Source organism: Brassica napus, chromosome C3 (assembly GCF_020379485.1).
Source record: "Brassica napus cultivar Da-Ae chromosome C3, Da-Ae, whole genome shotgun sequence".
Lineage (NCBI taxonomy): Eukaryota > Viridiplantae > Streptophyta > Magnoliopsida > Brassicales > Brassicaceae > Brassica > Brassica napus.
This window is the reverse complement of record NC_063446.1, coordinates 53,560,060-53,576,797: the sequence shown is the minus strand read 5'-3', so window position 1 is coordinate 53,576,797 and position 16,738 is coordinate 53,560,060. Positions and strand designations below refer to the sequence as shown.

General features: G+C 36.8%; 2 protein-coding genes and 1 non-coding gene across 4 annotated transcripts; 2 read left to right on the top strand and 1 right to left on the bottom strand.

Annotated features, from left to right (window-relative positions):
• Positions 1 to 11: 11 nt before the first annotated feature.
• Positions 12 to 2,346, bottom strand: LOC106352750 (serine/threonine/tyrosine-protein kinase HT1-like). 2 transcript variants are annotated; one of them, XM_013792380.3, is made up of 4 exons: positions 2,087 to 2,346; positions 1,171 to 2,004; positions 641 to 1,087; positions 12 to 558 (listed from the first exon to the last, which is right to left on the bottom strand). In XM_013792380.3, exons 2-4 carry the CDS (start codon positions 1,891 to 1,893, stop codon positions 253 to 255), a joined length of 1,476 nt encoding a protein of 491 aa, XP_013647834.2. In that variant the 5' UTR covers positions 1,894 to 2,004; positions 2,087 to 2,346; the 3' UTR covers positions 12 to 252. The 2 variants fall into 2 exon arrangements, with proteins under 2 accessions (XP_013647834.2, XP_013647835.2); XM_013792381.3 differs by having other exon boundaries at positions 1,171 to 1,897; positions 2,087 to 2,345.
• Positions 2,347 to 2,524: 178 nt separating this feature from the next.
• On the top strand, positions 2,525 to 2,596 carry TRNAG-UCC. Its single transcript has one exon. It is a non-coding gene; the product is annotated as a tRNA-Gly (tRNA).
• Positions 2,597 to 11,958: 9,362 nt separating this feature from the next.
• On the top strand, positions 11,959 to 14,183 carry LOC106352755 (tubulin beta-2 chain). Its single transcript, XM_013792385.3, has 3 exons — positions 11,959 to 12,449; positions 12,531 to 12,800; positions 13,314 to 14,183. The coding sequence occupies exons 1-3, from the start codon at positions 12,056 to 12,058 to the stop codon at positions 14,000 to 14,002; spliced, it is 1,353 nt and encodes a 450-aa protein (XP_013647839.1). The 5' UTR covers positions 11,959 to 12,055; the 3' UTR covers positions 14,003 to 14,183.
• The last annotated feature ends 2,555 nt before the right edge of the window (positions 14,184 to 16,738 follow it).

Sequence of the window (16,738 nt, the reverse complement as noted above, 5' to 3'; positions counted from 1 at the left end):
AAGTCTCATCCTGAAGTAAAAGTGATAATCCATGAAACAATCTCTCACTGTTGTTCTGTATAAATCAAACCAATTTCAAGTTTAAAAGAAAAAGATGACTTCACAAAAAGACCAAGCCAAACCAAGAAGAAGATGGCTTCCTAACAAAATCAAACGCAGACAGAGACAGTGGATGAAATGAACCAAAAAAGAAAACACATAACCACTGACGCTTTTTTTATATTCACAAAATGAGAGTCGAGAGTCTTTCTCTCAAGCGAATCTAGGCTTAGGCGTGGCAGGGCATACAGTATCGTTGTTGTAGCTGCTGCCGTGGTGGTGGTGGTGGACTGACCCGAAGATATGACTCCAGTATTTATTGCCTTTCTTAGCGTGTGGACATATCTGGTTCGGCATAAGACTGAGTCTCCCTTCGTTTTTCAGCGACTTTTCAAAGTGTTCCAGCACTTTCACAATCTGCCAGAATTCTGGTCTCTTGTCTGTTTGCACCGACCAGCACTGCTCAATCAGATCTTTCATGGGCGCTGGACATTTCTTTGGTATGGCCGGTCTAGTGTTCTGACCAAATAACAACACAAAACCTCGTGTAAATAAATACAAAAAGAAAATTGATATTCATAAGCAGGGAGATGATGCTCACCTTATGCATGACTGCGAAAGCAGCTTGGACAGGACCCATCTTCTCAAATGGGACTGCTCCAGCTGCCATTTCCCATAAGACAAGTCCAAAACTATATACATCCGACTTACCTCCATGTGGTTTCCTGCTCAACACTTCGGGTGCCATCCACCTATACGTTCCTGTCTCCGCCCCTAAAATATCACAGTTCTCCTCGTCGCACGCTATGCCAAAGTCTGCGACCTTCAAGTTGAAGTCTTTGTCAATCAACACGTTCTCCGGCTTAAGATCCCGGTGAACTATCTTCTGTGAGTGAATGTATTCCATCCCTCTCGCAATGTCCAGACCAAACTTGACTAGCTGTGGCAAAGGAAGGGATTTTGTCTCCAGCTTGTGCAGATATGATCTCAAAGACCCGTTAGCTAAATACTCCGTGATGATACAGTTTCCAATATTCACTCCCACAAACTGATTTCAGAGAAGAAAATCCAAAACAAACCATTCAATTTAAAGCACACACCAAAGACATCATTCATAATAAACAAAATCACCTTGACAACATTTGGATGGCTAAGTCGAGACAGAAGAGTGGCTTCCTTGGTAAACTGTTTCTCCAAACGAGCTCCCAAGAATCTATCTTCGCAATCATCAGACGCTCTGGTAATCTTGAGCGCAACAGCTTCGCCTTTGTAGACACCATGGTAAAGTTGGCTAAACTTGCCATGCGCAAACAGGTCTCCACGGGTGAGATCAGAGGTATCAACGCGGTGTTCTTCGAGCACACCCATAGCAGTTACTTCATTACCTGAATGATCAAAAGACTTTGTAGACCGCATCTCCTTCCTGCTCTTGGGCCTATCCTTTAAAGGACCTGAGAAAGATAGAGGCCGTAGAGCGTGTGATAGTTTCTCAAAGGAACTTTTGCGGGAGAAGTTTCCCTTGTTGGTTGCTTCGACTCTTATAGGATGAGGAGTTGAGAATCTCTTGACACCAGACTTTGCTTCTTTAAAAGAATCAGAGATGGGTATCTGAGGAGACGGAGAAGTAGCCCTCTTCCTGTTGGTGAAACCCGTGGCTTGCTGCTTAGCCTGAGAAGGTCCGACAAGAGACTTGAGATCAGATGGGGAACTGAGAGGCATTCTCTTCAAACCGGAAGAAGTCTTGTCTCGGTTGGTTGTAATAGGAAGGGAGTCTGATCTTGGGGTGATGATTCGATGACAAACGGTATGAGAATACTTGGCCCTCCTTATCCAAGAACTAGACTCTTCGTCCATTTCTCTAAGAGGAAAATGTCAGAAACTCATGTTAATGACTTATCCTCTCTCAACGATTAGAACCAAGACTCGAACGCAACACCCAAATCGCCGGAGATGATTCCACCAAAACTAATATTATTTCATCAACCAATTATGTTTTTTTAGAACACAGTCAACGAGGACGAGGCGAAGAAAGAAATCGACAACGTACCTGAAACACGAAAACGAAGGAGGTAGAAGGTGGGCGAAAGAGGTGAATCAGAATCCGGCGATTGGATTGCGTGCGAAGAGAGGAGAACGACGGGAGGAGTTTGGAGGAAGCTACGATGTGAATTTGACGACTTTTTTTTATATTTTGGTTGGTTGGTTGAAGGAGACGACGAAAGCAGTAGTAGGCTCCAAAGGAAGGAAGGAAGGTCTTTTTATGGCTTTCAGATATATTACTATTAAACATTCCTCTAATTATTTATTACAAAACTACTCAATGAAATGACCAATTCAATTCTCCGGGATTTTGTCAGACAAGAAAAACGCGGACGAACGTACATGACTTTTAACGATGTCGTTTTTCGATGACTGTCAATTGTCAACGTCGCCGATATGCTTTGTTTCATTTTGTAAATCCCTTGTTTAGGTTTTCAATCAAAAAGCGTCTGTAGTCCAACGGTTAGGATAATTGCCTTCCAAGCAATAGACCCGGGTTCGACTCCCGGCAGACGCATTTACTTTTTTATTAAGTTTATATGTAATTGAAATCGTTTAATTCTTCAAGATATTTGCTACTATGCGCATGTGTGTTCTTCAAGATTGTAATAATTGTCTCATCTCCTTGGTGCTGAGTAAAGTTTACAACTTTTTGAATCGTAGTTAGTTCTTTGAAAGAAACTTCAAATTTTGCTCTTGCTAATAATGTTTTTTTCTTTTATTTTTCTTACTAATTCCGCAGAAAGATCTCTGGTCAAAGTGAAATTCGGTCTTTCCAAGCACGTTATACTGCTCTGTTAACAAGAATGAAACATGTGCTCTTCCGTTATTCCTTTAAACCTTTATGCATTGACCGAAAATATACAGAAAAAAACATATACATGTTATAAACCAAGTGGTGATCGACCCATATCAGGCCCAAACCGTCCGGCGCATCAGCTATCCATCTGGCCCATTCGCTAATGATTTAGGCGAATGAGAGTTTACATTTATCTATACTTGACGTTTATTCTTTCCATATGTATTTAGGATAAGTACTATTTCCTATTCCTATTAGGAATATGATTTTCTTTTCTCTTATGACGGTCTAAATAAGACGGTCTAATACTTGTATAAATATAGACCTTTGGTTATGAGTAATAATAAGCTTACACAACATCTCTTTTATAACACGTTATCAACACGATAGCCTCTAACCCTAAGCCCCCACGAAATTCCTTAAACTCAGCCGAATATCACAAAACCCTAATTCCGACGGAATTTCAAAGAGATCGTTCTCCCAAAACGTGAGGACCCAGACGACGAGCAATATATCAAATTGAAGCTCTCGCCGATACGAATCCGACGCTGCAAACCGCTTGTCGATCCGATCACTGACGCACCGTCACGCTCTGCTACAGTACGCGTTGCCGATTTGCTTTGGAACCCTAATCGTTTTCCTAACCCAAATCCGAGCTCTCTCTCTCTTGAAGTTAGCTCTTTCTAGACGTGATCAAGTAAACCAGACGTTCTCCTTCTTCCCTGTTCGTGATCCGACCAAGCAAGCAGCATATCCGCGATCCGACTCGAAGAACGATCAGCTCGCGGCCTCCTTCTCTCTTTGGTGGTCCAAATCTACACTCCATAAGTTTCTACAGGTAAAACTCGAAACTTAAAAGAACCTAAACTGAATTTGGTTGATTGATAAAGATCTGAACCATTAAAATTTGAAGAACCCTAATCTAGGATAATAGAAACCCTAACATATGGAACTAAGTTTTGGTTAGATTGTTTTCCTGTTAAGTTGATAGATCAATGGCTGTTAGGGTTGCTAGAACATTGATTGATCAGTAAGGGCATTGAAACCCTAAATCTAAATTATATGATCCGTTTCCTTTATGATGTTTTGAAAATCTGAAATATCAAAAACCTAAATTGATCCGACTGTTTTGATTGATTGATTTTGATGTATCTGAGGTTTAGGTTGCTAGATTAAAACCTTGAATTATCTTTGATGATTGTTTGAGTAATTAAAACTGTTTAGAATCAAATTTGATCTTAAAATTATTAAATTGTTGAAAACCCTAATTTTCCTTTTTGCATAAATCGATTGATAAACAAGTTTCCATATTGTGATTAATTGTTTGAATATCGAATGAAATGATTAGGAAAATTGTTAGTTTTGATTAAAACCATAATCTGTCCAGAATTGTGAATTTCCTTTTTGCTAAAAGTAGAAAATTTCTTTTTTTTCTGAAATTTCCTTTTCTACTTGCTGGAAAATTTCCTTTTACTGTTAGGATTGCTAGAAAATTGCTAAAATTGACTGATTGATCTGATTTAATTCTTTTGTAAAGCTTGATATTGATAAAATCAAACCGAAAAAATGGGCCTTGAAACCCTAATATGATCTGATGATACTTGCATTATTATTCTGATTAATTGATCATACTAAATGTTTTAAGAAAGGTAAAACATAAGAATTATTGACCTGGTCTCACATTGATTAAAAATTGGCCTGAATATGATTGTTGTTATGATTGATGCTTTGGTTGCATTCAAATATAAAATCCGACCTCTAGGGTTGTTGCATCACAATTTTATAAGGCCGTGTGGCCTAAAGCATCATATAGACCTCGCATACTTGTTTTTCTCGCACCATGGTCGAGTAGTTAAATGTTTGGTCGAGAGACTTGTGAAACCGTATGCATTGATTTTATTGACTCGGTTGCATCTTGAACTGATTAATAATATGTTTCAAATGTCGAAATTTGAGCCTTCGGATTATGCTGCCATAAATCTCTCTGGAGATAATTATCTAGAATGGGTAATGAACACTTTAGTTGCCCTGAAGTCTAGAGGACTCGGAAAATGTATCATTGATGGCAATAATGCAATTGAAAGTGAAAAGCATAGAGCCATAACAATTATGCGCTATCATCCCACTGAGGATCTGAGAGATCAGTACTTAAATATTGAGGATCCTTGTGACCTTTGGACAAAACTAAATTCCAGATACTCAATGGTATTATGGTGAAAAACCATGAATGAATGGAAGATTCTCAGGTTCCAGGATTTTGAATCCGTAGACGAATATAATTCTGCTTTGATGAAAATAGTCTATAGTCTTGAACTATGTGGTGAAGTGGTAACAAATAAGGATTTACTATATATAAACCTATTCCACATTCCATCCAAAGGATCTGTTGTTATCACATAAGGCTAAGGGTTTCACCACCTATAATGACCTATTGTCATGCCTATTGGCAACTCAGCAAAGAGAGCAGAAAGTTATAGATACTATTAGCAGATTTGAAAAACTTCAGAAAAGATACATTGAGCAACGAAACAGTGAGATGAGACCTCCTGAAGCCAATGAGGCTAAAAATGATAAGGAGGAATCCAAGGAAGCCGTGTTGAAATATATGGATTGTGAGGCCGGCTTATACATTGACTAAAGAAACGAGATTTCGACATTCTGATTTTATGTTTTATGTTTTGCTTCGATTTGCTTGTCATTTACAATTTTATAGCAATAATAAGAGTTGTTTTTAGTTATCATGTTTGATTTGCTTGATGATTTCTTGATTGATAAATGACAATGAAAACTTAATAAAAGGATAGTCAGTCTATTATAGACCACAGCATTGCCTAAAGGGGCACAAATTTATTCACCCAATAAAAGACCCATTGAGTTATAAAAACTTGAGCATGAATGGTTTCCACATTGAACCAATGGGCAAAGGAAACAAAAGTCTCTTTCAGATTATAAGAAAATCGCCTAAGGCCTTATAAGAAAGTGGTCAAGACTATACCTACATACTCTACTGATCTAGACTATGCCAATGATCAGTATGATAAAGGCAAAAGCCATGGTAACCTGTATACCCACGAAATTTTATACACTTTATGGCATGAATGGATTAGCCATCCAGGTCTTTAAAAATTGATGCACATATTGCAAAAGGCACAAAGAGTTATCCCATAAAATCTCACGTTGTGTAACATGTACACAAGGGAAACTCATTAGGCTCTATTGTCCAAGTACCACGTGATTATAGTATGTCTATGAGGGGGAGTGAGGACAAACTGTGATCCATAAACATACTACAAATCCGTGTGACATGGTCTATGACCATAGTAAGACTTGGCCGAATTCTTTATACTACAAAGGCCACTACCTAATGCTTGGGGACACAAGGATTTACATGTGTAAGGTTAATATGCATCAGGCCATATAAGTGAGCATAGATAATCCCATCTCAGAATGAATACGGGTCATAAACCAGACATATACCATCCTAAGAGATTTTGAATAAACCACCACATACATATGTGCCGTCTAGGATGGAACCTCAGAAGAGGATGAGAAAAAGATTGGGAATATATGTTGGATAGGAACATGTCTTTCTCCCACGTTTTTTAAGAGACCTTGTACCAAATATGGGTGATCAAATTATGGCCAGGTACACGGATCGCATGACTGATGAATCCTACAATCCAACATCAGGGGGAGAAAGAAATAAGCTGGTAAAAGAGAATAAGAGAAATAGAATGGTATTTACCATCATTGTCTTGGCAAGATCCTCGGACTAGAAAATATGATTTAAGACGTCCAAAGAATGTGATCAAATGATACAAAAGCTAGCAGAACTAGATGCCAGACACATTGACCCGAAAAGAAAAGAATGACTAAGTCATACCAGCTAAGCACCACGAATTTGATGTCCTAAGAGACACAATCAAGTTCCTATAGTGTCTATACAAGATAGACCAATAAGTTCCAAAAGATAAGAAACCTCGGAAAGAAATGAAAGGTGCATAGAATGATACAAATCCGAGTTCAAAGGAAACCAGTCCAGATAGAGAGATAAGACTGGCCAGCTAAACATCTAAGGTACCAAACCATGTAGTTTGGGACGCCAAACTGCAAGGTAGTAAAGGTCCTGGATAATAATATCTCAAATCTATTAGATCATGTCTGGAACACTATGGAACTACATAAGAGTGTTAACACCAATGATGTATTTACATATAAGAGAGCTCATAACAGAAAGTAGCACTTGAGTTTAAAGATATAAAGCGAGGATCATGAACCCACGTAAGAGTACTCATAAAGAATAAAGATAAGATGAAAAGAAAACGTGAGGTTTAAAGAGTTTAAAGAAGAGATGGACGTATTGGCCAAATATATAGTAACGCCATCTGATGATATAGACCAGTGGATAAATGGGTCATGTGAAGGAAAGAAAATCGTGAGATGTGGAACGTGACCAAGTAGTCAAGAGGTCATTCACATTACTACTTACATCATTCAAAGAATGGCTTGTTACACAAGGATACTCATAGAGACCAAAGGAACAGATTATAAGGAAATATGTTCCTATGTGGTGGATGCTACTACACAAACTCGAAATTGATGAAGTCTGGAAACAAAAGAAATAATGATGTAGTAAGGAGTATATTGATCACTGGATAAAGAAAATAAAGATACCAGAAAGATGAGAAAAGAAGTTCTCAAAGAACATCATTGTTCCTAAGCTGTTCATGGACTGAAGCAAAAGCAGCTGCATTGAATATGATAAGACTAAGTAACACTTAGTGAAGGAGTTCGATAAAGAACAATCCAAATCAGTCCATATATTCTTATAAAAGAAATCCCTTGTGTTTATAATAAATCAGCACTGCAAGTAGGTTATGAAATGCCATCAAAGAAAGTGTGGACTGCGATGTTTTTCAAGTAATAAGATTATAGTATGGGACTACAATGTAAGCACAAGCCATTATGTTTATATCAGTGGATAAAAGGAAACCATAATGGTCCAAGAGAGTGGCCAAAAGTATGTCTGGTCGAGGCCAAATGGATATGGTATTGCTGAAGGAAAGAAATATCGATAACCATATAAAGCTCCTTGAGTGTATTTGACTGCATATCCATAGTTTGATGAGATTATAAAACTCATTGCAGCAATGATTATTAATGATATGACCTTAGAAACTCATGGGGGTATGGACGAGTATAGACAAGGTCTATAACTCAACATGGATCGACCAATGAAGAAAGATCGGCTATAATGGATAAGCCATTAGCACATACGGGTGATGTATGTCCGAATGGACGAAGGCATGTCCGTGAGAAGCCAAGTGGTTCGTATGTGTTTGGGTCGATGACTCAATATATATATTAAAGTGTCCACGGTATGGCAAAGTCATGTGACTAGAGGATCCGTGGGACATGAGAGGACTTGCGAGTAAAGTTTGATCGCAGATTAGAGGTCCATCCGAGTACTGGTCGAGTGCCATCCGTCCGACCAGGACATAGAGTGGTCAGCTGCAAAGATACACGTCTTGACCATGTCTTAATGAAGTTCTATAAGATATGAGAGTTACAAGATAACTCAAGTTACAATTCGGCAAAAGCTATTCCTACATCAACGTTCAAGAAGCTCAAAGGACTACAAGTTCAGTCATATGATATGTCAGCCGACTTCTTCACCATGTCTACACCAACCACACGTCCATGAAATTTATCTATCAGTTTGGGACGTGCCAATTAAAGGACCAGTTCAAGACTTGGCGCCCATGAAGCTAAACTATCAAATTGTCCATGCGCCAACTTGAAGAACATACACAGGGGTACAAGTCAGGGGGAGTTCATGTGTTGTACTCTTTTTCCTTATCCATGGTTTTGTCCCACTGGGTTTTCCTGGAAAGGTTTTAATGAGACAACATTAAGCATGTTACAAACCCTGAACCGGATGTATCGATCAAGGGGGAGTGTTATAAACCAAGTGGTGATCGACCCATATCAGGCCCAAACCGTCCGGCGCATCAGCTATCCATCCGGCCCATTCGCTAATGACTTAGGCGAATGAGAGTTTACATTATCTATACTTGATGTTTATCCTGTTCCATATGTATTTAGGATAAGTACTATTTCCTGTTCCTATTAGGAATAGGATTTTCTTTTCTCTTATGACGGTCTAAATAAGACGATCTAATACTTTTATAAATATAGACCTCTGGTCATGAGTAATAATAAGCTTACACAACATCTCTTTTATAACAATACATAAAAACAAAAATCTATTATATAATGAGGCAGTTGCCTCATTCCTGAGCTGCCACGTCAGCAGGTAAGTGGGTTCCACTTTTAAAAAGTGTGAAAAAGTGTCAAACATGTGCCTCGAACCCGAGTTATTGAGATATAAACACTAACATTTACACCACTAAACTAAAAGATACTTTATACATTGATGGCCGAAACTAATATATATTTATGAAGGTCGGAAACATTTGCTTCTTCGGTTTTCTCTGTGGGCCGGGCCTACAAGTGTATTATGAGTTTCATTTTTAAATGAGATTCATCACGTTATATGAAAAAACAACAATTATAGTTTTTCCATATTGTAAACTGTCTTCGTTTAACATGAGTTAGAGTTATTTTCATCATTGTCTTAGACAAGTCTGAGTTACAGAGTTGCGATGTGTGTCTGTTCGTAATCTATTTTTTCACCGGTGAACTCTTCATCTCTCCATCTTAAATCGCTTGATCTTAAATGTTCATGATTTGTAGCCAATCTGTAAACCCTACATATATGATTCTCATCTTTGATGAACCCAATCTGCATCTCCACAAAACTCATTGATTCCTCTTAGCTTTAACGATCTTCTAGAAAATGTCTATCTGCCTCTCCAGTTCCTTAAACCGGCGTTCCCGACATCCGTCACTCAACCTTCGAGTCTCTCCGTGTTGGTCGTAGTAGTCAGAGCATAGCCTCTAACCTCCTCGCTTATGGGGTTCCCTGAACTTCAAGAAAGACAGTGAGTTTATGAGAATCACGGTTCTCTTCCTTGATGAAAAGGTAAGTTAATCTTCGATTTATCACACTTATTTAATATAATTGTTTTTAATTGATTTCCTGATTCTTTGTTAAATAATATTATTTGCAGATTCCGCGATTCATGGGTTTATTCCCGCCGGACGTGCTAATCATTACATGCCATCTTTGAAAGCCGGTTCCATTGTGAAAGACGATCGTTTTAAGGTTGCTAGGTGCTCAAGCATGTACAAGATAATTGATCATCCATTCCTCATTCGTTTCATCTCACCAACTATTATTTATGAAGTCATCACGGGTGCTCCTGAGATCAATCTCCAATCATAATTAGATTGTTTGACAATTTCCAAGTGATTGCGAACACAAACCTAGAACTCCCAGGTATATTATCATATTGCATCTGGGTTTATAATATGTTTCGTTATCATAACTGATATTTAAACTCGCAGATGTGGTTGGGTAAATCCAATATGTCCAAGGCTCTGACCTTAGCAAAGAAACAACTCGAGTCGTTATCCGTCTCCTCATTGATCCATAAGAAACAATCAACACACAATTCCCTTTATATTATTATCTATATTGTGCTAACATCAATAATCAAAAATATTTCCTACTCAAATTCTGTGGTCGTCTATTTATCTCTCTTACTTATCAAATTAATTTTACACAAACCTTTATTTTACAACTTAAAAGAAACCACAACAACCCAAACAATGAAAACACCAAAAATTAGAATTCCAAAACAGACGAATCATTAATGATCACCTCTCTTTTTTGTCTAATTTTAGAAATAAACTTCAAAACAAATATACCAAACCAATCACCTCAACTAATACTCAACGACACATACATCGAGTTAGCTAAACAAATACAAACTACACCGGCAGCTATTTAACAATTTACAAACTTATTTTCGCAACGACACATACATCGAGTCAGCCAAACAAATACAAACTACATGACCAGCTATTTAATAATTTACAAACTTACTTTCGGAATGAAGACGAAAACCACAACTAATATCACTGAAATTACCTAAACAAAAAAAACAGAGTAAGTTATGAACTCTAATAAATACAACTAACAATGATTTTTGTTTACATATTACCCATCAAATAAAAGATAAACAAACACAGCCACAACAGGAGATACAAGAGACAATCCCGACATACACAAAGGCGGCAACAACAGCTCCACCTGCTCACTCCTCTTATCTTATAAAAATAGCTTACGTGCCCAATGTCAACAGGCCAATGCTATTGTCTTCTTATGAGAAATACATAAATTCGTTTGAAACTCATTAAAGCCCAAATACTCAGAACTGTCACTCATTTTAATGTTATTTCTACAAGTTTTCATGTATTTGTTTTAAAAGTCCGGTAAGAGCAACAAGTTTAAAAATAAAATAAAAACATATAACAAACATAATAAGGATAATAAAAATTATTACTTAATACACACAACTTACACAACTAAACTGGAGACAAAATATCCAGAAACAAAAGATACTCTCAATAAATTTAATATAATTTATGTAATCTCAACAGTACAAGAAACAAATTAAAAAGACAAACAAACAATAAGTTTCAGTGACACAGCAAACAACAACATGAACTATATCAATCACATTATTAACACAGTTTAGTCCTTCATGAGTGGAGAACAATGCATACACATTTCATCATCACAACTCTAACCCTATAACAATTAAAAAAACTTGAAAAACAGTACAAAACGCAAAATTCACAACTATAATAACCCTAATAAATATTGAAATGAAACAAGAACTCTCTCCACAACCGCCGAGGCAATGCCCTAATTATTGAAAAAAGAGAGATAAATATTTAATACGATTTGGAGCTTTCACTATCCTGACACACAAATCAAATTAATATACGGGGAAACTGACATTTGCACATATAAATAATTTTGAAATTAGGCGTTACAAACGGAGTTTTTTAAATTCGAAAAAATACAAATAAGGCGCGTAAGATAATTAGGGCGGAAATAATAAGCAGGGGATAATAAAACATAGTAATATTAAAAAATAAAATAAAATACCCGTTGGGAAATCTCCGCAAATATAAAACCCACTCTCTCACTCGCTCAACTCCATTTCGGAAACCCTAGATCTCTCCTCCCCAGTTCGAGCGAAAATGCGAGAGATCCTTCACATCCAGGGAGGGCAGTGCGGTAACCAGATCGGTGCGAAGTTCTGGGAAGTCGTCTGCGCCGAGCACGGCATAGATCCAACCGGTCGTTACACCGGCGATTCAGATCTCCAGCTCGAGCGCATCAACGTCTACTACAACGAAGCCAGCTGTGGAAGATTCGTACCTCGTGCGGTACTGATGGATTTGGAGCCTGGAACCATGGACAGTCTCAGATCTGGACCCTACGGTCAGACCTTCCGCCCTGATAACTTCGTCTTCGGCCAGTCTGGTGCTGGTAACAACTGGGCCAAAGGACATTACACTGAAGGTGCTGAGCTTATCGATTCCGTCCTCGACGTTGTTCGTAAGGAAGCCGAGAACTGTGACTGCCTCCAAGGTAAAAAAGATAAATCTTCTAGATCTACTCTTTTTTTTTTTTTTGTTTAACTGTTTGGCGGGTGATTTATTGCTTGTGTAGGGTTTCAAGTGTGCCATTCCTTGGGAGGAGGAACTGGATCTGGGATGGGAACTCTGTTGATTTCGAAGATCAGGGAGGAGTACCCTGACCGCATGATGTTGACCTTCTCTGTGTTCCCTTCGCCTAAGGTCTCTGACACTGTGGTTGAGCCTTACAACGCTACTTTGTCTGTCCATCAGCTTGTTGAGAATGCTGATGAGTGCATGGTTCTTGACAACGAGGCCTTGTACGATATTTGCTTCAGGACTCTCAAACTCACTACCCCTAGCTGTGAGTCCCTTTTCCTTCATGCTTTCATTGGTGGTGTTAGTCTTAAATGCTTATATACCTTTTGATATGCTTTGTCTTGATCGTCAACTTGATTTGGTCATTGTTTTGTATATCAATTCTAATTTGCTATATCTATCCTGATCGATGCTCTCGCCTATTGTTTTGTGACTGTGCTTGGTGCTCTGTTTATATATATATGCCTCCTGTGTTATTACCTCTGTTTGTGATTCTCTGGTTATCTGTATTGATCCCATCACCAGAATACATCATTGGGCTACTATTATCTTATATCAATGGCATATTATGATTCTTTTGTATGTCTTGTACTCATTGAACATAAGAGGTATTCAGAATCTAGTGTTTGTATAGATGAGCATGATAATCGACTGGTTTACAGATGTGAAATTGTTCTGCTTGCTCTTTAATATATTGACCTCTTCAAGCTCTTTTTGTTGTGCATGTTTGTTTATGTGGCTAGGAGGTAACTCATATACATGTTCTCTCTTTATGCAGTTGGTGACTTGAACCATTTGATATCTGCCACAATGTCTGGTGTCACTTGCTGTCTGAGATTCCCTGGTCAACTTAACTCTGACCTCCGTAAGCTTGCTGTCAATCTGATCCCATTCCCACGTCTTCATTTCTTTATGGTGGGTTTTGCTCCTCTCACCTCAAGAGGATCTCAGCAGTACCGTTCCCTCACAGTACCTGAACTCACCCAGCAAATGTGGGACTCCAAGAACATGATGTGTGCAGCTGACCCAAGACACGGGCGTTACCTCACAGCTTCTGCCATGTTCCGTGGCAAAATGAGCACAAAGGAAGTTGATGAGCAGATGCTGAACGTGCAGAACAAGAACTCTTCCTACTTCGTTGAGTGGATCCCCAACAATGTGAAATCAACAGTCTGTGACATCCCACCTACCGGTCTGAAGATGGCGTCCACTTTCATTGGGAACTCAACATCGATCCAAGAGATGTTCAGGCGTGTGAGTGAGCAGTTCACGGCTATGTTCAGGAGGAAGGCTTTCTTGCATTGGTATACAGGTGAAGGAATGGACGAGATGGAGTTCACAGAAGCAGAGAGCAACATGAACGATCTTGTCTCAGAGTACCAGCAATACCAAGATGCAACTGCAGATGAAGAAGGCGAGTACGAGGATGAGGAGGAAGGAGAATACCAACAGGAGGAGGAGTACTGAGAGATGAGTAAGTGTGTACCCCCTTTTAAACCAATTTAGTCATTCGTTCTTTTTTCTTTTTAAAAGGAAACCTCAACTACCAGTTGCAGGTTTTTTTTTTTATGTTGTAATGACACTCTGGATCTTGTTGACGTATTATGGTGTGTTGTTTGTTGCTCTTAAATTTGGTTCGGCTTTTCTATTTCGTCTTTAGTTTGATGAAGCTTCTGTTACCTGTGTTATCATAGCCAAGCCATTATTTTCTTAGGGATTCTTAGAACATTAGAGAGATAATAACGTCAGGCCTTCTTTCTCCCTTGTTATCTTTTTCTTTTTTTCATTCTTTACTCCTTGTTCGAACACCTTCAACATCATCCTTGAGTACCAATCAAATTTGTAACTATGGGTTATGATTTTATGTTGAAACTACGGTAAAAAAATTGGTGTGATTAAGAATTCTCGTGAGGGTAAATGTTGGTTATGTAACAAGTTTTAGATTGTCGGTTATGGTAAATGTTGAGAAAGAGGAATGATGTATGAATACATTTCATTTGCAAGAATTGGCTATTTGTCTTGACCTCAAGATCATGGATTAGCTTCGCACCAGGGAGATTTGTCCTAATTGTCTGACCTGTTGTCTTTTATATTATAACTAGGATAAAACCTAAAACCTGCACCTTTTTATATTATAACACGGTGAGTTTAATTGTATATATTATCAATAATTTTTTATATATATTTGATCATTTTATTTATATATATACAATGTTTTTTTGTTGTTATTATATAATTTCTTTCTGATGGATCGGATCAATTTTTATTGGAAATTATGAAATTAAATTATAATTAATATATCATGGGTTGATCGGATTGAACATTAAACAAATTATGATACAAAAATCTTATTTTTTTCCACCGAATACATTCTTGAAAAAATTGAACAGTGATTCCACAGTTAAATTATTTTGACATTTATCTTCTATATAGTTTTGAAAGCTTTCAAATCAACCATCGAATTGATACATGTCATTTTAATACTTTTAATCGTATGCTTAAGGAAAACTTACATTTTTTTAATTTAAGTCATTTAAAAAATTCAAAATATAGCATATAAGAAAAAATATAACATATAAGAAAAATATAACATATAAGGTTTCCTCATTTTTGTAATTTAAAGTAGTTTTAAGAAAATTAAAATATAACATATAAGGTTTCTTCATTTTTGTAATTTCATGTCATTTAAAAAAATTCAAAATATAACATATAAGAAAAAAATCTAATTTTTTTATTATATGGTTAATGTGATTGTTAATTTTTTTTAATAATATAAAATTTTAAAACAGAAAAAAAGATGCAAAAATTGTTATCAAATCTTCATTATTCATTGTTATTAATTGACATATATATGTTAATCATATTAGGTAATTCTGTAGCTTTTATTTAAGGAAATAATACACGTTTCTTATATTTTGGGTTAATATAATGTTCTCTAGTAATTGGATTTGGACCAACATTTTTTCAATAGATTCTTAAGCTGCCACGTAAGCTAACTTGCCATCCTAATTAAGTGACATCTAACCAGTATCTCTTTTTAATTAGTAAAAATTAATGTTACAATTTTTTAAACGATACTCAATTAATATATAGAGGATTTAGAGAAGAAAAGGAAGAGAAATGTAATTTGAAAGAATTCCAATTTCCTAACATGAAGCAATGGTTTTAATAGAAGCTACACTTATAAACCGAAAGTTAAATTTAGGCTTTTCTTTATATATATGTTTTTAATAGAAGCTACACTTTATTAGTTTGTTCTGAAAAGTACCATTATTCAAAGTTTTTTCTGTTAAATAGTTTTCTAGAACTAATAAATAATAATAGTTTACATACATCATGAGACAGATGGATAGATAGAGATGTAAGTATAGGTTAAAACAAATTTATCAGACTGGCGTGAGGCAGTTTCAAAGTTTTTGTTTTTTTGTTTTTTTTTGTAAGCACCGTTTATAAAATGTACTTTTTGCGAATATGACTCAAAACTTGAAGTCAAACACAAAACTAACCCATATTTCTTTTTTTAGAATTTTGACTTGCCTCTTTCACCCCCAAAGTTGAGATTATTCATGAAAATATCATCACTTTTTTTTTTTTGAAAATGCTTATTTTTCTGTATCAATTTCAACTTCCTCAGGTATTCACAATATTGCCATTGTCATCAATACACCAACCACCATGAATAACCAATTTGAAGCTCTTAATGCACCTAAAAATCGATTTACACTCTTTCTTTCTCAATTCTTATGAACCAAAAACAACATCTCTTTACTTTCTCTCCATATTCATCCAAAAAAACCCAAGATTTTGATTCTAAAATTTTTATGGTTCATAAAACTATTGAAGCTTACGATTCTTGGTGGATCACTTTTGTTTGAGATTCTGGGTGCTTGGAGAAGACTTTTATGTGCTAAACAAGTTATCTCACTGGTTGAAACTATGAAATTAGTTTTTTTTTTCGGATCTGTTCATCCAGACGACTTCCCGGAAGTCGTCTGGCTGTAGACGATTTACATGGAAGTCTTCTGGTCAATGCAGAAGTTAATTTTGCAATTGACTTTTAAATGTGTTTTTCTAGACGACTTATATGGAAGTCGTCCATCTTTGTTTGTTAAAAAAAAAATCGAAACGACTTCCATGTAAGTCGTCTAAGGTAAAGGGGCTAGTTTTGCATTTAACCGGATTGTGTCAGAAATTTGACTTTTC